We start from the raw sequence: 22,315 nt of genomic DNA, 5'->3' as shown, positions 1-22,315 counted from the left end.
CATCCCGGGGGGTGACATGGGGGACACAGGCTGGGCTGCAAGGGTGCCAGGGGGTACCCCCATTTGGGGTGCTGGAGCCCCCAGGGTCCCACTCCCCCACACCCTGTGGGTTTGCGGCTGTGGGTTGCATGGAGGGGGCAGGAGGATGTTGGGGGGGGCGGGTTGCACCCTGTGGGTACCTGGCAGGGTGACATGCCCCTTGTGTCGTTCCCCCCTCACCGAGAGCTGGCCAGGGTGGCACATGTCCCCCCGGTGGGACTCATGCTTCTTGATACACATGCCGGGGAGGATGTGGGGGGGGTGGGCTGGGGAGGGGGACCCCCGGGGCCCTTCTCCCTGTCCTGCAGCATGGGGGTGCCCTGGTGCTGCCATCCCTGGGGGACACCCGCTGAGCTGGCCCGGGCACCGTTACCGGCACTGTCACCCACAGTCCTGTGGTGCCCGGTGGGCAACGGGGCCGGTGCCCCCCCTGCCATTCTGTGGCCACGCTGTCCCCACAGGACCCCCCTTGTCCCTCACGGTCCCACGGTGCCGTGCCGGTGTGGCGGTGGTGACCTTGGCAGAGGCCAGCGTGGGTGAACAGCAGCGATGCTCAGTCTGCGGGGGGGCATGGCATGTCGTCCAGGCTGCCCCCCACAGCGCATCCACTGGGGACACAAGGCGTCCCTGGGGACTGTCCCCGTGATGTCCTCTCCCTCCCTACACCACAATGGGGGTGTCAGAGAAGACGGAGCTGACTGAATCCGGATCGGACACCTTCCTCTGCGCCTTGGGGCCGTGCCGGGGGGGCGGCTGGGGGGTTCCCCCCACCTTGAACCTGCCGTTCTGCCCGGGGCCAGCAGTGGAGGCTGAGCGGGAGCGGCAAGGCTCCCCGGGGACTCCGGCGGCATGGTTTGGAGTGGCGCTGAGGACGGAGGAGTTGATACTGTCGTCACGGGGAGCCGGTGGCTTGTCGGCGCCGCGGCAGCAGCAGCAGCGGCAAGGGGTGAGGTACAGGTAGATGAGGACCAGCACCACGCTGAGGATGCAGCCCACCAGCGTGGTGTAGGCGGTGTTGAGGGTGTCGTGGGGACCGTGCAGGGTGAAGTTGTGCACCAGCAGCTCCACGTAAAGGGTCTCGTTGAGGAGGGGACCCGCCACCCAGCAGGCATAGGTGCCAGCGTCCTCGGGGCGCAGCGCCCGTAGCTGCAGGCTGCCGTTCGCCAGGAGAGCGGCGCTGCCATTACCCCCTTCCTCCAACACCCGCTCGCCTCCCGGCGTCACCCAGTGTCGGTTACGCACCCCCTGCAACCGGGTGTCGCAGCTCAGGGTGACGGTGTCACCCAGGTGGGCTTCCAGCACCGCTTCCCGCGCCTCACTGCAGTTGAGCGGTTGCCGGCCGGCCAGGGTGAGGATACCGACGGGCGCCGGGGCGGTCGGCAACAAACACCGCAGCTCCTCCTGAAAATCCATCACGGCGCTTAAACGGCGGCGGTGACCGCGGGCAACCAGCTGGAAAAGCAGGCAGTCACAGGCCAGCGGGTTGCCGTGCAGGTAGAGACGGTCACGCAGCCAGGCGGGCAGCGCCTGCAGCTCACCAACGGGCAAGCTGCGGAGGCGGTTGGCCGAGAGGTCGAGCAGGGCCAGCTGGGGCAGGCGGCTGCCGTCACGCAGCAGCTCCAACGGGAAGCGGGCGATACGGTTTTGCCCCAGGTAAAGCTTACGGAGACGGCCGAGGTTATCGAAGGCGGTGCGATCCACGGCGGAGATCTCGTTGTTGTAGAGGAGGAGGACCTCCAGCTCGGCCAGGTCGCTGAAGAGGTTTTCCTCCAGCGCCCGGAGACGGTTGGAGGAGAGGTCCAGGTGCCGGAGGTGGGGTACGTGGGCGAAGGCTTCGGTGGAGACGAAGGAGAGCCCGTTGTGGCTCAGCAGCAAGGCGTGGAGGTGGGCCAGCCGCCCCGGCGCCCAGTCGGCGCGCAGCCGGCTGACGTTGTTGTGGCTGAGGTCGAGGACGGCGGTGAAACGGGGCAGGGGAGCCGGCACCGAGCTCAGCACCGCCTGCGAGCAGCTCAGGATGTTGGAGGCGCAGACGCAGCGCGGGGGGCAGCTCCCGCCCGCGGACCCCCACGGTGGCAGCAGCGCCAGCACCAGCAGCAGCGGCGTTAGTGGCAGCGGGGTCCCCCGCCCCCCAACGCTCCCCACGACCACGTTCCGCCCCGCGGCGTCGCGCGGGTGCTGGGGACGGGGCGCCGGCATGCCTGCGACCCCCGGGGCTGGTTTGCTCGGGGTGACTTTGGTGACCCGGTGTCACGGCATGCGCCGGGCTGGCCGCTCACCCGGTGTCACGGCGCGGGGCGGCTCGGTCACCCGGTGTGGCGGCGAGGGCTGGCGTTGGTCACCCAGTGTCACAGCACGTACCAGACTTGGTCCCCACCCGGTGTCACGGCGCGGGGTGGCTTTGTCACCCCGTGTCACGGCGTGCCCGTGGGTCGCTGCCCACCCGGGTCGCGGCTCGTCCCAGGCCTCCCGCCCGCCGCAGCCCCGCTCCCCCTCCCGCGCTGCGGAGGCGGCCCCGGCCGCCCCCCCCCCCCGCTGGCTCCCCGGTCCCGGCCCTGCTGCGGACGGAGCCCGCGGGAGGATGCTCACCGCCCCCCGCCCCCGCTTCCCGGGGCGTTACCGGGGCCTGGTACCGGGGCCGGTGCGGAGGAGAGTGGACAAGGGAAGCCGAGCCGAACCGAAACGAGCCGAGCCGAACGAGGCCGAACAGAGCCGGGCAGAGCCGAACCGAGCCGAGCGGAGCCGAGCGGGGCCGAACGGAGCCGAGCGGGCCGGGCCGAACCGAGACGAGACGAGACGAGCGAGCCGGGCCGAGCCGAGCCGAGCCGAGCGAGCCGAGCCGAGCGGGCCGGGCCGAACCGAGCCGAGCCGAGCCGAGCCGAGCCGAGCCGAGCCGAGAGTAGCCGAACCGGCCGGAGCCGAGTCGGGCCGAGCGGGCCGGGCCTCGCGCCGGCTGCTGCGCGCACCCGCGGCCCCGGGACGGGGTCTGGGGCGGCCCCGACGCGGCGCACCCCGCGCACGGCCGATTCCCATTGGCTGCCGCCGCATAGCCCTCGACCAATGGCAGCAGCGCCCGCTTAACCCCTCGTGGGCCGCGCATCGCCCCCCGGGAGGGACCCACCGCTCGGCCGGCACCCCCCATCATCGCTTCATCCCTGTCATCCCTTATCCCTGTCATCCTCATCCCAGCCCATCCCCATCCATCCCCATCCCATCCCATCCCGTCCCCATCCCGTCCCCATCCCATCCCCATCCCATCCCCATCCCATCCCATCCCCATCCCCATCCCATCCCCATCCCATCCCCATCCCATCCCGTCCCCATCCCATCCCCATCCCCATCCCCACACCATCCCATCCCCATCCCCATCCCATCCCCATCCCATCCCATCCCCATCCCATCCCATCCCCATCCCATCCCCATCCCATCCCCATCCCCATCCCATCCCATCCCCATCCCCATCCCCATCCCATCCCATCCCCATTTCCATCCCAGTCCCCACACCATCCCCACCCTCATCCCATCCCATGTCAGCCCCAGCCCCACCTTCATCCCCAGCCCCATCCACCCTCCTCCCAACCCCAGCCCAAATCTGTCTGTGCTGCCCCACACTGTCGTGCTGGTACCCACTGGTGGCACCGCCCCACATCCTGCTGTGCCAGCCCACGCCCCACGGCACTGGCCCAGACCCCCCGGCACTGGCCCAGAACCCCCCATTCCAGCCCGAATTCCAGGGTATTGGCCCCATCCCGCTGCCACCCACCACCCCGAGGATGGAGGGGACAAATCCTGCCCTGGGGTCCCTGCTGAGAGGCACCCCTGGGTGTTACCACCCCCAGTCAGGCAGGGGTGCCCCGCACCCTCCCCCCGGTGTGCGCGGCCACGTCTCTGCCTCCCAGGCATATTTTTAGATGCAAACATTTGTGCCATTTTTTTGGGTCCAAAATTAGAGCGAAAGGAGCCAGAACAAACCAGGGTGAGATGATGCAGCTTTTTACTGGGAGGGGAAGACAGTAATTAAAGGGGAGCTCCCTGCAACACCGAGCAGGGTCCCCCCAGGGTGCCCGTCACCCTGTGCCCCCAGGAGGTGCCACCCCATGCTGTCCCCCCCCCCACTGCCATTGTGTCCCCCACCCACCTGCTGGGCCAGTGACAGGAAATTTTGTCCTTTGATCGTCCTCAATTTCTCTGCTTTAATCTGGGTGCTAATCCCTGCCCAGCACCCGCTGCCCAGCCCGGCCCCCACCCAGCACCCAGACCCCCCCTTCTGCGGTGGGGGTGCCCTGGCTGGGAGCACCCACACCCCAACCTCCCTGGCCCACCGGTGGGCTCTGGGTGTCCCTGTCCTTGTGCCACTGTGGTAGGGACCTGGCAGGGACCCAGGTGTCCTGGGGGGAGCCGGCACAGCACTGTGGCCCCGGTGGTGTGCTGGCACGGCTGCAGGAGCCAGGGGTGCCGGGGTGCTGGGGTACGGGTGTGCCAGGGGCGCCAGGCTGCTGGGGTTCCAGGGCGCTGGGACGCTGGACTGCTGGGGTACAGGTATCCCTGGGTGCTGGGGTGCTCGGTACCAGGGTGACAGGATGGTAGGGGCCCATGGTGCCGTGGTGTCAGAGGGTGCTGAGGTCCTGGGGTGGCAGGGTGCTGGAGTACTGGGGTGTCACTGTGCCTTGATGCTGGGGCGCCAGGTGCACCCTGAGCCCCGTAATGCCAAGGCAGCCCCCCCGCCCCAGCACCAGCCATGCTGAGCCCCCCTGGGGTCTGGCTGGGCTGTAGTGTGGGGGTAGCAGCCAGCCCTTTTGGGGGTCAGGACATCCCTGGGGGGAGCCATGGGGGTAACCCAGTCTGGGCTCTGCACAAGGGGGGGCCTGAGGATCTGGTTTTGGGGGTTTGCATGGAGCGGGTGCCAGGAAGGGTGCCCAGTGGGGAGCAGGGGTGTGTGGGGTGCCCCTGGGGTTGGGGGGTCTCTCCCCGGCTGCAGGGCAGCACAGGGCGGGGGGCGGGAGGAATTCACAGGCAGCTGCGAGGCTGCGCCACGGCAGCTCAGCCACCCGGGCGCTGAATTATTGATGCAAAGCCGTAAATCTGCCTGAGCCAGCGCTGACACCAGCGTGACGGGGCAGAAGCAGCCCCGGCCCTCTGCCTCAGTTTCCCCAGGGAGGGGAAAAAACCCTCAGGGCCCCTTCCCCACTCTCAGGGGTGCTGGGGGGGCCTGTCAGCATGGCCGAACCCCCATCTGCACCAGGAGGAGACAGGGGCCAGTGGGGTGTGAGCCTGGGGTAGGCACCCAGGAAAGGGCGGGCACCCAGGTTATGGTGCCCGCCTGGATTTTGGTGCACCCCCCAGGACAAGGCGGGGGCCCCCCGGATTTTCCCTCACCCTGGGGAGCAGGATCGATCCCCTGCACTGCTGCACGGGGCAGGGGATGGACCCAGGGCAGGTGGGGGGGATGTGCGACAGGGTGGGTGCCCCCGCGGGTCCCTGGCACTCCTGCTCACTGGGACACCACGTGCCGGTGCGACCGGTGCCCACGGTGACCGGGGAGCCACTGGCAGCCATTGCCGGGCCCCGGTACCATGGGGTTGGTTCATCCAAGGTCCCGCGTTTCTAATCTGGTTTGGATGGATTTATTTTTGGGTCCTCGTAACCTAGCAATGGGCACGTGACACGCGGAGCCTACGGCAGGGACATGCGTCGCCCGCCGGCCACTCGCCACCCTCCACACACCGGCCGGGGATGGGGCCCGCTCAGCCCGCTCAGTCCCCCCTCCCCAGGCACCCATGGGACGGGGTCCAGGGCACTGCCAGGAGGAAGTTTGCAGCCTGCGCAGGCTTTGGGGGGGGCACCGGTCCTCGGAAGTGATGGGGATCCCGCCTTGCAAACTAATGGCCGTGTCCTGGGGAAACTGAGGCACAGAGCATGGCGGGGGCGGGCAGCACTGCCCCAATCCCAGTTGCTCCATTGCTGAACTGGGAGGAAGGGAAGGGGCACTGGTTCGGGGGTGGGCAGAGCCAGGGGCCTCTGTGGCCCCTCTGAGGGCCCCCCTAGCCCTGTGCATCCCCCTGCACCCATCCCCATCCCCACTCTGTGCCCCCCCCGTGCAGACCTGCCCTGTGTCCCCTTCTTCCCACCACCCCAGGGTGCCTCCTGTGCTGTCACCCCCCTCTCTCCGAGCCCCCTCTTTCCCTCCCCACCCCAAGTCCCCCCAGTGCCTCCTTCCTCCCAGTCCCCACCAGCCCTCTCCAGTGCACCCCCATCCCCTCAGCCCCCCCTTTGGGGGGCAACTGGGGAAACTGCGGCCCGAAGCCATGAGTGGGGCTGCACCGGGGAACCCACCCACCCTCCATCCCCCCATCCCGCGGGGGTGAAGCCGAACTCCAGCCGGCCGCGACCCCCCGCCCCGGCCCCGCTGGAGCTGCGGAACCCCGGGGACCACCGCGGGGGGGGGGCCGTGGCCGAGGTACGGCCGCGCTGGCGGGAGGTGTTTAGGACCCAGCAGCCGGGCGGGTGCGGAGCATCCCTCGCCGCAGCGGCCCCGGCCCCGGCCCGGCCCCGAGCATCCCCGCCCGGCCCGGCCCCCCCCGCCCGCTCCGGGCCCCCCCTGCCCTCGGCCCGGCCCGCGGCCCCATGCAGCCCCCCAGGGTAGGTGCCGCGGCCGAGCTGCCCCACCGGGGCGATGCCCGGGGGGAGGGGGGTGGTTGGGATACGGCCGGGAGGGGGGCGGGGGGGGGGGGGGGAGGCGCCGGGGAGCGGGGGACTCCCCCGGGGCTGGAGGGGGGGAACCCCACCGGCAGCATCGCCCCAGGGCGCCGGGGATGGGGCGGGGGAGGGGAGGGGGGAACCCGCTGCCTGCACCCCGCTTCTCTCAGCAACTCCCCCCAAGGGAGGGCTCCCCGGGGTGCAGGGGATGGGGACCCCCTCTCCGCCGGGGAAGTACCCATGGGGGGAGGGGGCTCCGGGGTGGCCCCCAGCCCCACACCCACACCCTGGGTTCCGCTTTGCAGCCGGTGGCACCCATTGGGGTGGGTGGGGGTGCAGCACCCCCCCTGGGGACGGGCTTGGGCTGGGGGGGTCACGCACGGCCCTCGAAGCGCAAGGGGTGAACCCAGGGGCGCGGGTTGCCGGTGATCCCCCCACCCATCCCTGCGACCCCTCGTGGTCTCCAGGCTCTGGGCGAAAGGTCCCACTGGGGTGTTTTGGGTTGAAACATCGGAGTTTGGGGGCTTTAGCTCCAGAATTGCTCCTTTTCAGACGGAATGAGGCTTTCGGTTGAGAAAGGGGTTTAGTGGTGGGCGTTGTGGGGGGGACCCGAGGGTGAATGGGGCCTGTGGCCGGGGCCATGCCCCCGCCCCGTTGACAGCTCTACCTTCCCCACAGGTGCCCGGTGTTGCCCGGCAGCAAGAAGCGGGGAGATGAGGGGGGCTGGGGGGCACCCTTGGGTGCTCTGAGCGCCACTGCCGTGGCAGCACCCATCCCCGGATGGCAACCCGGGGCCGGCGGCGGGCATAGGGCGTGCGAGGATGTGAGCACCCGGCGATGTCCCGCCGCCCCGAGGATGGGCGATGGGCCGGTGAGCACCGGCGTGGCGGCACAGGATGGAGCCCTCCCTGCCCGCCCCGTGGGCCTGGAACGGCTCTAGGGCGGCGCGGGGGCTCCAGCCCTCCCCGAGCCCCATGCCCCCGAACGGCACGGCTGACGGCAAACCCAAAGACGTGGCCTCTAAATCAGTGGGGCTCTTCTTCATGCTGCTCATCGACCTGACAGCCATCGTGGGCAATGCCGCCGTCATGACTGTCATCGTGAAGACACCGGCGCTGCGCAAGTTCGTCTTCGTCTTCCACCTCTGTCTGGTGGACTTTTTGGCTGCCCTTACCCTGATGCCGCTGGAGATGCTCTCTGGCTCGGCCGTCTTCGACAGTCCGGTTTTTGGTGAGGCCATGTGCCGTGTTTACCTGTTCCTCAGCGTCTGCTTCATCAGCATGTGCATCCTCTCCATCTCCACCATCAACGTAGAGCGTTACTACTACGTGGTACACCCCATGCGCTATGAGGTGAGGATGACAGTGGGGCTGGTGGCCTGCGTCCTCGTCGGCGTCTGGCTCAAAGCCGTGGCCACCTCCCTCGTCCCTGTGCTGGGCTGGTTGTCCCCTGACCGCCCGCCCGTGCCTGCCAGCCGCGGTTGCTCCTTGCAATGGAGCCGCAGTCCCTATTGCAAGTTCTTTGTGGTCTTCTTCGCTGCCTTCTACTTCCTCCTGCCCCTCCTCATCATCGTGGTGGTCTACTGCAGCATGTTCAAGGTGGCGCGGGTGGCCGCCATGCACCACGGCCCCCTCCCCACCTGGATGGAGACGCCACGACGTCGCTCCGAGTCTCTCAGCAGCCGTTCCACCATGGTAACCACCTCGGGAGCCCCTCGTACCACCCCGCAGAGGACGTTTGGTGGGGGCAAGGCGGCCGCTATCCTGCTGGCCGTGGGCGGCCAATTCCTCTTCTGCTGGTTGCCCTACTTCTCCTTCCACCTCTACACAGCCCTGAGCACCCAGCCCTTGGTGGGGCCGGCGGCCGAGACTGTGGTCACTTGGCTCGGTTACTTCTGCTTTACCTCCAACCCTTTCTTCTATGGGTGCCTCAACCGTCAGATCCGGGGCGAGCTGGGACGGCTCCTCACTTGCTTCTTCAAGCAGCCGCCTGAGGAGGATCTGCGTTTGCCCAGCCGGGAGGGTTCCATCGAGGAGAACTTCCTCCAGTTCCTCCAGGGCACCGGTTGTCCCACTGAGCCCCGGCCTCGCACCCCCAGCCCCAAGCGGGACCAGCCCCCCGTTGATTTTCATATCCCGGGGCAGATCGATGAGGACACAGTCGAGGGGATGGAACAACGTGGCGGGGATGGGGTCTACATGCCGGTGGTCGCCTCTCCCAAACCGGAGCTGTAACGTTGGGGAGGGTTGGGGACAAACATGGCTGCAAGGGGAGAGCTGGTGTGAGTGCCTCCATGGGCAGGGCGGGGGGTCTGTGGGGGTGAGGGGGGTCTCATGGTGCTCGCCGGGAAGGGCCGCCGGGTCTGGGGATGGAGCGTTGGGCGGCACGAGCCTGGGGAAAGCGTCTCACGCCGGGGCCGAGCGTGGGAACTGGGGGGGGACTCAGGTTTTGGGGTCCCCTCAGGAGGGGGGTCCCCAGGCCTCCTCAGCCCTGTCTGTCCCGGGACCCTTCCCCGCACGACCAGGACACGGGGCGGGGAGCTCCCCTGCGTCCCCTGCAGGGGGGGGGGGGGGGGTCCTCCTGTCCCCAGCGAACCTGGACCCCCCCCAGGTCCCCGGCCCCTCGGGGTCACCCCCCAGCGCCCCGGGCCCGGCCCACCCACCTCGCAGCCGTGGGGCCGAGGCCTGTCCCTCTGGGAGTGCGTGGGGCTGGAGCCGCCCTCAGGAGGTGAGCGTGGGGTGGAAGGGGGGGGCTGGAAACGGGACATGGGGCCGCGGCGGGCTCGGGGCGGGCTGGAGCCGGCGTGGGGCCGGGCCGGGGCAGCCGTGGGCTCCTCCGACAGACGACCCCCCCCGAAGGACTACAACTCCCATCATGCCCCGCTGCACCGAGGCGGAAGTAGGCCCCTTCCCGCCTCACTCCCGTCACGCCCCGCTCTACCGAGGCGGAACTCCCGCCTTCGACTCCCAGCATGCCGCACGAGGACTGCATTTCCCGTCGTGCCCCGCGGCGGGGTAAGCGGATATCCGGTCCCGCCTCAGGGAGCCGCCCGGGCTGAGGGAGGCGAGAGGCGCAGCCCCGCACCGGCCCCGTTCCCATCCCGCTCCCGGCGGCTGGGCCGCTCGCCGGCCTTCCCCGCCGCCGCCATGGGTTGTACGCTGAGCGCCGAGGACAAGGCGGCGGTGGAGCGGAGTAAGATGATCGATCGCAACCTGCGGGAGGATGGCGAGAAGGCGGCCAAGGAGGTGAAGCTGCTGCTGCTCGGTGAGGAGGGGCCGGGGGCGGCTTGGAGCGGAGGCTCGGCGCGGTAAAGTGTCTCAGGGGAGGGTGTTGGGGGGTAAGGGGGCTCTGGGGAGGATCTCGGGGGCGGGGATGGGGGCCTCCCGGCCTCAGGAGGGGCCGGGGGGGGGGAGTGAAGGCGGCAGAGGTCGCGGTCTGTAGTGCCGCGGCGTGTGTGCATCGAGGAGGGGGCTTGGGGGGCCTCGGGGGGCTTTCGTGAGGGGGATTGTGGGCCTCCCGGGATCAGGAAGGGTTCTGAGGGGGTGGAAGAGGGTTGGGGCGTCCCCGGGCCCCCGCAGGGGTTTGAGAGAGCCGAGGGAGAGGGGCCGGGAGGGCTGGGGCTTTGTGAGGTCTCTGGGGCTCGGAGAGGCTGAGGGAGCCCATGGGAAGGAGGTTTGGGGCTTTCCAGGACTCCGGAGGGCTCTAGGGTGGTCCGAGGAGGTCTTTGAGAGAGGAGAGGGCACACGAGGTTAAAAGATCTTTAGAGAGTGGGGAGGGGGCTGGGGAGGGATCCTGGGGGGCTGGGGAGGCGTGAGAAAGACCACGGGCTGCAAGGGGCTGGGGATGGTCATGGGGGACAAGGCCACTTTGAGTGGCAGTCCTGCCTTTGTGTTGCTGGGGAGGTCTCGGCTCTCCCTGAGGTCCTCGGCCCCAGGTATGATCCTGTCCCCTCATGCCACCTTGGGTCCCTGATCCCCTCAGGGTGAGAGAGCCCCATGGTGTGTGTGTGTGTGAGGGGAGTGTACTGCTGTCCTGGAGCAGGGCTCTTCACCTGCCAGCCGCTGCCTGATGAAGTAATTTGCTGGTGTCTGGATGTTCCCAGTGCTTGGCCTGGCTGCTCCTGGGGGCTGGCCCCTCCCCCGTGGCTTTGGGTTGGGGCTCTGAGAGCAGAAGGTTGGGCTGGCATAGGTGTCCTTCTATCTTCGGGTTCGCAGGACAGAGAAATAAGGGAGCACGTGTTACTCGTGGTTGGATACACAGATGATATTGTTGGGGCTTGGCTGTTAAGCTTTTTGCTTGTTATGGGGTAGAGGAATGAAATCCTTTTGTCAGACAGTCAGGTGAGAACGGCACTCGTGTTTCTTGGGCTAGAAGTGCCCACGTTGGTGTGTGAGCCGCCTTGGCAGGGGTACAGTAATCACGCTGGGTGCTCCGTGCCTTGCGCTGCCACGGATCCTCTCATAGGATCTGACTTTGCATGGAAGATGATTTTGGTTTGGTTCTTCTGTAGCTAGGCTGGTTCTGCAGAGTTTGTGGGAGTGTGAAACCATCATCGTCGCTGCCCCGGTGCAGCCTCTGTAGGTAGAGGCAGCTGCGAGGAAGGGAAGTGTCGCTTCTCCACATTTTTTTTTCCAGCTAAAATACATCCATGGGTTTTGAGAAGAGCCGAATGGAATATTGCCCTTTAGAAGAACTACAGGTTCTCTTTAACAGAGAACTTTTGCTGTACTTGGTCCATGTTCTGGTTGCTGTCTTAAGAAGTTCTTGCAGGTGACAACCAACTCAAGCGCAGAGGAGGGGAAAGCTGCCTGTCTCTGCCCAGGAGTCGGTCCGTCTCTTTGCAGCTTGGTGTGAGCTCAGGCCCAGCACAGTGCGAGGTGGCAGTTGGACCATCTGGGCATGTAGGTCTTCAGCTTATAACGTCTGGGTGGCTTTTTTCTTATGCTGACATTTTCCATCTCAGGGGAGACAGATTGAGTTCGTGAGGACCAGAACGACTGTGTTGAGCATTTCCTGTTAGAATAAGACACATTAATGAACAATTCTGCTTTCCAAGTGATCCTTGTCCTAAGAATACTCCCTCCCCCCCCACTCCCATTTAGCTTGTTTTTACTTGTACCCTTCCAAGAGGTGCTCTGAGGTTTGTGGTCTCGTGTTTATGTAGGGAGCTTCTTGGCTGTGTGTCAAGATAATCCTTTATTCTCTGGGGGTTTGTTTTGGTGTTAGTAAGCAACACTTGTAAATTTTCTGGATGGAATAATTCTCCCTTTGTATTTTTGTATGTCAGGTATTTTCTTTGTGGTACTTTATTCTTTGTGGCAGTATTGAAAAGACACTGAGGGCTTTGGGGCCAAGACTGACCTCGTCAGCAAATGACAGTCGAGGGAGTATCTGAAAGGTTGTACAATAACTGGTTTCAAAGCACTACAGACCAGGTGAAGCTTTTAAAAATACAAGCAGCAGCTGCCTTTTGGACTGCTGTTGACTTTGGATGGCAGCAAAATACCTGATTGCTGTGCTCCTGAGCACAGGTAAGGGCTTGTGCATGTTGTTACTCCAGAGAAGCTCTTCTGGAATAATTGGACTTGCACGCAGCCTGACACTGGAGTAGTGATCTGTAGCTACCCTCATTTAAAAAGAATACCTGTCTCAGATCAGGTTTGCACCTGGCTGTAACCTGCAATCTCTCTCAAATGTCATGGTTTTCTAGTTCTAAAAATTACTGTAATGATTGCTGGCGATCAAAGGGAATGCTGAAATGTGCTCTCTCCACGTGCAGCCCTGTTAATGTGCAGGTAAAGAAGAAGAAAAATATCTGCAGTGGGAACAAATGTCTTTTCAGTCAGGCATCAAGAAGCTGATGGAAAAGTTCATGAGGTTTTTTCCATTGTTTGAGCAAGCATTTATTTTTTTTTGTAACATAGTATTAACGTCTAGGATACGTAGTGTCCCGTATCATTAACTGGTTGTAAGAGATTATGCGGTGGTTTATGTAACTGGAGCGAGCCTCTTGCAGTACTGCTGATGCAGTGAAGTGTAGAAGAACTGTATTTCTTTATCGGTAAAGTTTGGAGTCCATACGTTCTTCCCCAGCTCTGTTAAAATAACTGCCCTAGTTTGGGCTTTGCAGAATCATGTAGGTTAAGAAAAGCCTCGTGTTTGTGCAAAGGGTGGTTGTTCTTTCCCAGCTCTGCTGTTAACTGAGCCTGGGTGTTAGGAGAGCTTGGCGAGTTAGTGACGGACCCAAAATCGGTTTTCAGTGCTTTGGCTTCCTCCCCTCTTCCATAAGCATCCTTGGGCAGAGGAGGAAGGAGAGAGGATTTCAGCTGTGCACTCCCTTCTTCCAGGATCTTCTTTGGTTTGATTATTACAGCACCTTGCATCTGGGAGCTGGTTCGGATGCTGGCAGAGGTGATCTCGGTAACTTTATAATGGTAGGATCGTTGGGGTAAAGGTAATCCTAGAGCTGCTTGTGTGGCAGCTTCTCCATGGGGATTTCAAGTCACCTCATAATGTTTCCCTTTCACAACTCTGCGTGTTGAGCAACTCCTATAAGCTTTTGGGTTTTTTTAATAAAACAAAAGTAAACCTGAGCGTTGAATAGCCACTGACCTAAGGTTGTGCCAGCCCCTGCTTGTGTGATATAATTGTTTCAAGTGCGAATGCCATCAGCATCTCCTCTTGAACCGGGGTATGGTTCGAATGATGGCACGCACCAGTTTGCAGCAGCAGGTAAACACTTTTCACAACAAAAGCCAGCATTCCTGGGAGTCCTTGCTCAAATCCCCCTGCTAAACACTGCCTCTTTTTTCCTTCCTTTGCCTCCAGGAAAATGCTACTCCGCAGGCGCAGACATGCAATTTTGCTGACGTAGAAACCTGTGGGATTTTTCCAGTTGGGATGAGCAGCCAAAATGGAGGAGGGTGCAGGAACCCTTCCTGGTTAGTTTAGGTGCTAGCCTGTATCCTTAGCTCTGCTCTCCTGTGCCTTTCGAGTCCGTCATGTCATGCTGTGTCTCAGGCTGGGGGGATTTTTGTGTGACATCGAGTGACAAAGCTCGTTGCTGGATGCACAAAGTTGTCCTGTTGCCAAATCCAGCCAGTTTCGCTTCTGTGCCCAGACTGGTCTGTGCAAATGGCAGTTCTGTTGCTCCAGCAGTGTGGGTGCAGCCAGTGTTGAACTGTCTGTGCCTAAAACACACCGTTATTCATCCAGTTACAATTTTACTGCATTTAGATACTCTGTGTAATTATGTTGAAGCGTTCCTGCTAATTCATGCAAAATAATTAAAAGCACAAGTTTGTTCTAAAAGAGCCTTCATCTACATAACTAACCAAGCAAACTGCAAGCTCTGCTGTTCCTGGAGGCCTCAGGTTTTTTTCTGAAACTGATTTCCCACCTTTTTATTTTCCCCTCTCCAAACTCACCAAAGCTTCCTCAGCACTGATGCTTAACAAGATTTGGTAAAACATAGAAAAGAGCCTTCTAGGGATGCAAACTGGGGGAAAGCTGTTGATGCTATTTATTATATTGTTAACCAGAAGTAGCTTCTCTAGTAGCGCAGCTACTTTGTTGTGGGCCCTTATTTCAGAAGGACCATCAGGGTGTCAGACCTGGCTGCTCCTGGGCTCTAGAGCTGTTTAGTGTCCTTTGAAGTGTGACATGAAGCTCTGAGGTTGGGCATAGACCTCGGGTTGTCCCGCCCCTGTGGCGGCGGCTGCTGGAGTAGGGAACCTACAAGGAGCTGTGGTCCTCTCTGATCTTTGAGCTATCTGGAGCTTTCCTCCCGCAAGTTTTTTTTGAGGTACATGGCATGTATCTTGTGACTTATACCCACGTGAAGATTTTTCTCGCAAATGCAGCAGGACTTAGCCCTGAGTCGTGTTTTCATAAGACAAAAATTAAATATCTCAATCCAATTAGCTTCAAGAGGCAACCGGTGGGAATTGTGATGAGATCAGTTCAGTGCCTGACTCCCAGCTTGGGTTATGAAAGGTGCTCTTGATATCTGAGACGTCCCGATCTTTGTGCAGAAGTGTCCCAGCCATCTGGCGACCTCTTCCTAGCGGAGAATGCTTGAAGCAATTTAATCATGGCTCAGATCTCTCCGAAGACACAGCGCTTCTTGTCTGTGCTTTGAACCTCTTAGAGGACTTGATGCACTAGTCTTCTACTGAGATGGAGGTAGTATCTGTGTTGGTGTTGGTATTTCCTTGTATTTATCTACAAAACAATTGTTCTTCACAGTGACTTAACCTCACTAGTTTACGGAGGAGTCAGCTGTGATTTAATCAGGGCAACTGCAGCTTGGAAAAGTGTCACACTGGATGCAGCCACGTAGGTGCAAACTTCTGGGATTTTTTGCACAATGTCACATCTGATGCCATTATCCAGCTGTGGGATGGGACTGCTTCTGTCTGACGCTGCCTGGGTTGTGCGTGCATCGCGTGCTTGTCTAAAGACGGACAGACAGATGTGTTTGGGCCCAGCACTGGGAGCTGAGCACAGAGAATTTATAACACAGCTCAGCTATAGATGGAGTGACTGGCTGGGGAGTTGGGATTTCATCCTGTTCTCCAAGAGCACTCTGGACATGGTTCAAGTTTCATTAAATTCTGAGGCAGAACATTGAAATAACTTGTCGTGGAAGAGGAGAGTGTGCTGTGAAGGGGATTTTTTTTTTTTAATTAGAACATGGCTTTTTTTTTTTAAGTTTTGAGCGACTATAGCTATAAAAGTCACAATGCTCCCCACTTCGCATACATGAGACGCTTGCTCCTCATGCGAGTGGGATTGAGCAGTAATCTCTTAATGATTTCAACAGGGTTTGTATCTGAAATGACTGACAGATGCTGATTATTTTTCTAGTGAGCTCTTTGTAAACTGGGCGGTGAGACTCGGGTGATACTGCTCCTCTGTGCCGTCACCTTTTGTTCCCCCATGGGTACCAGCGATGGCGGCCATCCGATGCCTGTCTCTTATTTCATGTTTTCTCAGTTGGTGTTTGGTAACTTCTCTGCCTCGTTTAACCTTCTCTCGTTACCAGAGTGGCACTGGCTGGGATATCTTTAAAAACAAACAACGAGCAGGATCTGAATTCTGGGGCGAGCGGAGGTGCTGATGGAGCTCAGCCTCCTGTAGTTTTGTGTTTTTGGGGTCTCCATCCACCATGAACTCCTCGTGTTTGAGGAATGAGCTTTTCCCTCAGTGGGGGAACTAACAGTCTGTTCCCCACCCTGCTGCTTGTTTTGATAAGAGTTTTTTAACAACTCAAGACTGTTGTCCCTGCATTGGGTTGAGTGTGTGTTTGATTATTTTTTTTTTTTTCTATAAACAAGCACATCACAAGAAGAAACTTGATACCCAGGAGACCAGGCTAATGAAAATCTTTTCCAAACCCTTCTCTTCCCACTGTTCCCTCCTCATCCAAGTCATCTGTTTCTTTCTGATATAATTCCCATTTTCATTCCACCATTCCAGAAGCCTTTCTCTGTTTTATTCCACTCGTGCTAGTATCCAAGCAGACCAGGCGGTGCCTTTTCTATCCTGTATTTTTGTAAGAGCATCCACTTGTGTGAATCCTGCCTGAGAGATTCGTATTGCTGTGTTACTCCATGGCATTAGGAGGATGAAAAATCTCCCATGGAGAGCATCTTCAGGACAACTCTCGCGACAGGTTAGGGAAGATGTTTGTGCTGCATTTGTGATGTGCTGCAGCGCCTCACTGGAAGCTGCTCCTTGTGCTTAAACTTAGGTCTGAACATAAAAACATAGGTCTGACCTACTGTAAGTAAGGAGCTGTAGGTGAGAAAAGGGTGCCCAGCCAGGAGAGATGTTCATTTGATCTTCAGCCAAAAGACACATCGCAGCAGCGTGTTGTGGATCAGTGGGTGTCTCGAGTCTGTGCCGCTCAACAGCAGGCAGAATTAGTTTAAAACACTCCCAGGAGTGTTGTTCAAAGAGCTGCAAAAACAACTGCAAACCAAAAGTCCTAGACTGGTTCTTTGCTATGTAGCTTAAAAAGCAGCAAAGGGGCCTTTTCCTGAAGAGAACAAGGTGTTTGCAGCTGATTTTTGGAAAGGATTTGAATGCCCTGGTTGGGGAGGAGGGAATTTGGGGCTCCCTTGCTGAGCATTTAAGATGCAGGTTGCTGGCAACGGTGCGGGTTGTTGCAGTGTCCAGCCATGGGCCTAGCTGGTGCTGGCTTCATGGAGGAGAAGGGCACAGCTGGTATTTACAGTTCTCACCCTTGGGCCGGTTGGCTGCTTCATGGTGGGAATGAAAGGCTTCATTTTCACCAGTGAAATTTTTTTTTTCATGCGTTTGTAGCTACCAGCAGTTTCAGTTGTGACGCCCCTTCTTCCCTGTGCTGCTGGTGGATTAGGTAATGCAACCGTTTGCATCCCTCTCCTGAATCGGATTTGAACTTTGCTTTGATTCTGGCCGTGGATGAAAATAGCTTTTGTACAAGAAATTATTTTTGTATCAAAGGTAAAAAGGGATGTTGCCAAAGTTCAGGATGTTCATGTTGTCACTCAAATGCTATTGCACGCTGGCCTTGCAGTTTTCACCAGAAGACTTGTTTGTGGAGTCACCGCTTTGACGTTTATTGTCTTGTAGATTTAGAGCAAGGCAAGGTGCTTGAGGGATGACAATGGAGGAACACCAACAGTTGCTGTCTGCCCACTTCAGGGCTACAAGTGGTTGTAAACCAGTTGTTCTCTTACTTAGCTGTGCCTCTGCAAGTTTATGTAGTCATTAAAATCTAGTGCAGCAGCCATGCAAGGAGGGAGCGGGGGAGACCCAATCTACTCTTCAAAACTAGCCTTTTCCCCTTTTTTCCAGTTTCTATCTTTAATTTTATCAGGAAAAAACTTTCTTAACCTCTTTAATTTTGTAATTGCATGATTTTGTGCCTACTTCTGCAACTCCTTAAGCAATTTCTCAGTGACGTCAACAGTCACTCAGATCTGTGTGTGGATGACAGTGCATTAGCAGGTGGCTAGCTCAGCCTTCCCAGTTTTTCCCGGTGGTCAGCAGGACTGGTGCAGAATTCCTGGGGATATCTCAATCATGGGATGTTTTTAACCGCACTCCAGTATGAAGTGGAGCTGGCACTTTGAACCCAGTGTTTCAGAGTCCCTTTTTAGGCCGTGACATGGTACGATGTCAGCTTTAAATGCTGCAAATTAAATCAGTTGATGGTCTCTCGCCATGCTGGCACCGACTGCTTGGAGTTCTCTCTTCATTTGATAGATGAGCTTTGGCCTCAGCGCTGCCCTGCGTGGAGGTGGTGGCCGTGCCAAGTGCTCAAAGGGTTTCTGTTGGAAGGTACCTGTTAAAAATCTCTGCTCAAGCTTTAAGGCAGTCCTTACATGTTCGAAGCCTGTAAGTAAAACAAAAGCTAATGCCCTAACAAAAATTCAAGGCAAAAAGAAACAGGCTTGGGTGCTCAGGGGTTAATGTTCATCACTGAGGCATTTACAGTTTTATGGTTTCAAGTCTTTAATTTTTCTGGCTTATACAAACAACATTTTAAGGCATATTGAATGGCTGAATGATATATAAGTCTAATTCTTTCCCTAACTTTTTTCATATGGGGACATTATTAGATTCACGTGGAAAATGAATGCAATTGCATGCAGCATGAAGTGCCTGTGATCTGTTGTGAGCATGTGAAAGCCAGGTGGAAACGTGCAGCTCCTCGGCGCGTACCACGGGGCAGTTCTCGGGCTGGGCTGGCCAGAGCCACCTGGACATGGCTCTTGCATCACTCACCTCCGTGTTCAGAAATCCTCATCTGGGGCTGCTGCTGGTCCTGAAACTGTATCAGCTGCAGCCCAGGTAAGCCAGCAGGCACAGCAGTACGCTGCGTTTTATTTGAAAGCTGGTTGAAGTGATCCTAGGGCTTGTGTTACTTCTGTTCTCAAAATGGCATTCCTTAAAGACTTCTCCATTTTTATTTTGTCCAGAGGCGGCGACAACTTCAAGTGGTTTATCCTATAACATTGGCTCCTGATACCTCCGATGTTAAGCTTTAGTCAGCCCATATTTTATTTGTATATATTATTTTTTCTGATATGTAATTATTCTTGTAAAAGCATAAGTGTCAACCTAAGCTGTCCCGGTTCCTGTTGACTTTTCTAACAATAACTGTATCTTCTGTGGGCTGCTGCTTTGACACTGCCACTCCTTTCTCTAATGTTTTTTCCCCCCTTTTCCTGATTCCCAGCGCAGCTCTTGCTTGTGATGTCCAAGAGCTTTCCAGGGGTAGAAAAATCTTGACAAGGGGAGATGGGGCAAATGTTAGCAGGGCTGGCAGCTCGCCCTCGCTTAGAAATACATACGCAAGGAGGTGGGGATGTCAGGATTTGAACGTGCTACAATGAAGTTAGAAACCAGGAGGATGGAAATGGGGAAGAGGACCTGATAGTTCAGCTTTCCAGAAATGCGGGTGCAGAGGTACAAGGGCTGCAGGAGGGTGTGTGGGGTGTCCAAGAGCCTTTCCAGGTGGAATACAAACCTCTTAGGAGCATGTTTGTGTGTAAGGGGAAGTGTTCATGTGCACTTGCTAGGGTGGGATGTTGAGTAAATGTTGACAAAAGGAAACATCTGTTTTCTCAGGGAGATATCTATCCATCAGGGTTTATGATTATTTGAATAGCTCCATGCTTGCAATGGTTCCCCTGGCATTGTAGCGGCTGGGCTCCTCACAGCTATGTCGTGCTGTTTATTTGGCTCCTTTTTAGTCTGTTAGAGGGGAGATTGTTTTGGGGGTTTGCAGGTGGGCTGTAACCACAGCCAGGTGATTTGGTGTCCCTTCATAGCTGAGCCTTAGCACAAAAGGGTCCGGTCGTCTTCCCGTGTCTGCAAATCAGCCCTGCAGCTTCAAGCTCTTCAAGTGAAATGTCTGGGGGTATTCCCAAGCTATTTAAGAGAGGATATTGGAAATCCTAAGAAATTCCAGTGAATTTCAGAGTTCAGCAAGGGTTGCAGCATCATCCTTGCCTCAGGAATGGTCTGGCAGAGTTTCTGCCTAACCCCTGCTGAGATTTTAAAGCCAATATGGGCTGTTGCTGTAGTTACAAGCTGTGCGCACTCTCCTCTGGAGGCTGAAATCAGAAACATGTCAGACCGTTAATTTTTGTCTTCCTTGCTTGTACTTTAATGGATATTCCAGGTGCATCTCTTCTGTGTCTCTAGTAAGAATTTGTTTCGGCAGTGACCTGGTTTCTCTTCAGAAACTTTCAGACACTGGAGGGCTTTTCCCCTTAATTGGAGGGGGGGGGGAAATTCCTCACCTGAAGTACAGTTTCATGCAGTTTTGCTACAGCTTTAGAAAAAAGCACTTAAAATAAGATTGTTTGTACCTTCTGAAGCAGTGAACTGGATGCTCATTTTGGGAATACATAGGTAAACTTTGACCTACCGTCCTTATTTCCCGAGCAGGTTGAATTAAGTAGTAATTGGTTTAAAAGCAAACATTTTACCCAGAGTGTAGTTGCATAGACTTATAATTCCCAGTCTAAGCTGTGTTTTGGTAGCTTGATTGTTGCTCTCTTCCCTGTAATCTCCAGCGCGTGGACATGCAGAGTTGCTTGGCTTCCCATCTCCTGCTACAGGAAAGCCTCTGTCTGCCTTAGGGGAAATGGTTGGATGATAATTTCCCCCCTTTGTATCCATCCTTCTCCCAAGGCCAGTATTAATATGGCTTGAAAGCAGCTCAGGTTCCCTTCCCTCTCCAGAGGGAAAAGGGATCTGGCTGTAGGACTTCTACTGGGCTTGCCAACCCCTTCGAGCAGGAGGGAATTCGGCGATGTCTGATGGTGCCAAGCTGTCCCCAAAGCGCTTGGGGTGTTAATCGGATATTTTGGGGTGAGCTCCGGGGAGGCACTGCAGCTCCCACAACCTCCCAGCTCTGGTTTCTGGAGGGAAGGGTTGCTAGCTGAAGGATGTGTTGAAGAACAAGATCTTCACTGAATTCTTGCATCGATCAAGTGAGGCAAGCCACTACGATAAAAAGCAGCAAGTGCTTTAACGGATGAGCTGCTCTTTGTGTCTAGGGTGCGCAAGCAGAGCTGTGGGATAGATAGGTTCCTTGCTGCTAATTTGGGAAAAGAGAAGTTAAGACTTCTGGAACAATTTTTCCATGGAGTTACGACATCCTGCTTAGGTCAGCCTCGGTTTCTTGTGACGAAATGTGATCCCTGTGTAGCTGTGCAAATCGGAGCGAAAAGGAAAGGTTTGCTTTTCCTTTTACAGTCAGAAATGCTGTGACTTTCATGTTTTTTGAACTCAATACTGGCCAGTGTCATATTTCATGATTTTTTGAGCTCTTTTGAGCTCCCCGTCTGGTCCCTGCCTGTGATGATTGCAGAGGCTAGGAAGAGTCCGTAAGAATTTCAGTGTAACTCTATCCACTCTCACTCATCTCAGTTTCTAATGCAAAGCATTGTGTTTTCTGTAGGTTGGAGCAGTGTTTCCATAGCGTTTAAATTCCTAGTTGTTTTTTTTTTCCCCCCCCTAGTAAAGGTACTTGACTGAAGGCTTAAGCCACACTGTAAGTGTAAACACCATGCATCAGGGTAAATGAAGCTGCATGATAGCAGGGAACAAAGGGTACAGATTAAAAGCTGTTTACCGAGTAGGTCCAATATGGATTTCTTCATGGAAACCCTTAACGGCTGCTCCAGTGAGTTGGGAAAAGGAGAATAGCAGCTTGTGGGGTGTGTACATCTGCAAATATTTAGAGAAGTTGTGTCAAAGAACAGAAGTGAGACAGGGAGATGTTGAAGCTAAGGTTGGAAAGTAAGAGTAAAATGCAAATGATTGTGGTCCTTGTTTGCGGTGGAGGGTAAGATAAAAGGTACAAAGTGAGAGAGGGCCCTGAAAAAGCCTTATGCTGTGTGGGAGGATGTAGTACAGGTATCTCAGAATAGACATGGGCAGCGTTAATGCTTTTTTCTTTTACTGAGCAATTGAGATGAAACTGTGCCTGATGTTGGCCATCTCCTCCGTGAGCAGCTGCCACCCCAGCAGGAGCTCCTGGCAAACGATTACAGAGCTTGAGGGCAAACGTTTTTAAATAGCTGTTTAATGAGGTACCTTGTCTGGGAGAGGACCTGGAACATCAAGAAAAACCTCCTTTAGGAGTAACGTCCCAAGAGGAGATGACTTACTGCTTGGCCGTGCCCTTGTAGCTGTGACTGCCATTAGTGTCTGCTGTAGGAGCCAGTTCTGGGTTGTATGTTTTCCAGGACAGAGGTTTAGAGGATATGGGTTGCTGTTTCCTACCTCTGCTAGTCCCTTAGAAGCAATGGGGGGAGTAGCTCCTCTGAGAGTGTGGATTGCTGCTCAGTTAAACTCCACTGAAGTGTGCGGGGGTTGGAAACGAGAAGGTAAGGAGTTAACTGAATACAGTTTGAATTAGTGTTGTATAACCAACTTAGTGATGTTGTCATGGCATAATTGTATCTGATATTGTTTTGTCAGTCAAATGACAGGTAGTACAAGTTCAGCATTGCCTGCTGCAGCAGCAGATTATTTTAAGATAATATAAGGAGGAAATGACAGCAAATAAGAT

General features: G+C 57.2%; 4 protein-coding genes across 4 annotated transcripts in view; 3 read left to right on the top strand and 1 right to left on the bottom strand.

The window, feature by feature from the left end:
• Positions 1–9: 9 nt before the first annotated feature.
• Positions 10–2,805, bottom strand: AMIGO1 (adhesion molecule with Ig like domain 1). The gene has a single exon (XM_075776127.1). It carries the CDS (start codon positions 2,233–2,235, stop codon positions 700–702), a length of 1,536 nt encoding a protein of 511 aa, XP_075632242.1. The 5' UTR covers positions 2,236–2,805; the 3' UTR covers positions 10–699.
• CSF1 (colony stimulating factor 1) overlaps positions 2,515–22,315 on the top strand; it is a 93,925-nt gene continuing 74,124 nt past the window's right edge. Inside the window, exon 1 of the mRNA XM_075776128.1 lies at positions 2,515–2,520. The gene's annotated coding sequence lies outside the window, so the exon portion shown is untranslated. The remainder of the gene's footprint in view (positions 2,521–22,315) is intronic.
• GPR61 (G protein-coupled receptor 61) lies at positions 6,418–9,019 on the top strand. The gene is made up of 2 exons (XM_075776166.1): positions 6,418–6,675; positions 7,411–9,019. The coding sequence occupies exon 2, from the start codon at positions 7,629–7,631 to the stop codon at positions 8,964–8,966; it is 1,338 nt and encodes a 445-aa protein (XP_075632281.1). The 5' UTR covers positions 6,418–6,675; positions 7,411–7,628; the 3' UTR covers positions 8,967–9,019.
• Positions 9,750–22,315, top strand: part of GNAI3 (G protein subunit alpha i3) — a 29,569-nt gene continuing 17,003 nt past the window's right edge. The window contains exon 1 of the mRNA XM_075776163.1: positions 9,750–9,996. Coding sequence (XP_075632278.1) covers positions 9,879–9,996 — 118 coding nt within the window. The 5' untranslated portion in view covers positions 9,750–9,878. The remainder of the gene's footprint in view (positions 9,997–22,315) is intronic.

The sequence above is a fragment of the Balearica regulorum genome, chromosome 25, assembly GCF_011004875.1.
Source record: "Balearica regulorum gibbericeps isolate bBalReg1 chromosome 25, bBalReg1.pri, whole genome shotgun sequence".
Lineage (NCBI taxonomy): Eukaryota > Metazoa > Chordata > Aves > Gruiformes > Gruidae > Balearica > Balearica regulorum.
The sequence above is the reverse complement of the archived record's forward strand: the minus strand, read 5'-3'. Positions and strand labels throughout refer to the sequence as shown.

What these genes read in the sequence shown, in the direction of transcription:
- AMIGO1 (XM_075776127.1), bottom strand. Translation starts at nt 2,235, where the DNA reads ATGCCGGCGCCCCGTCCCCAGCACCCGCGCGACGCCGCGGGGCGGAAC.
- GPR61 (XM_075776166.1), top strand. Translation starts at nt 7,629, where the DNA reads ATGGAGCCCTCCCTGCCCGCCCCGTGGGCCTGGAACGGCTCTAGGGCG.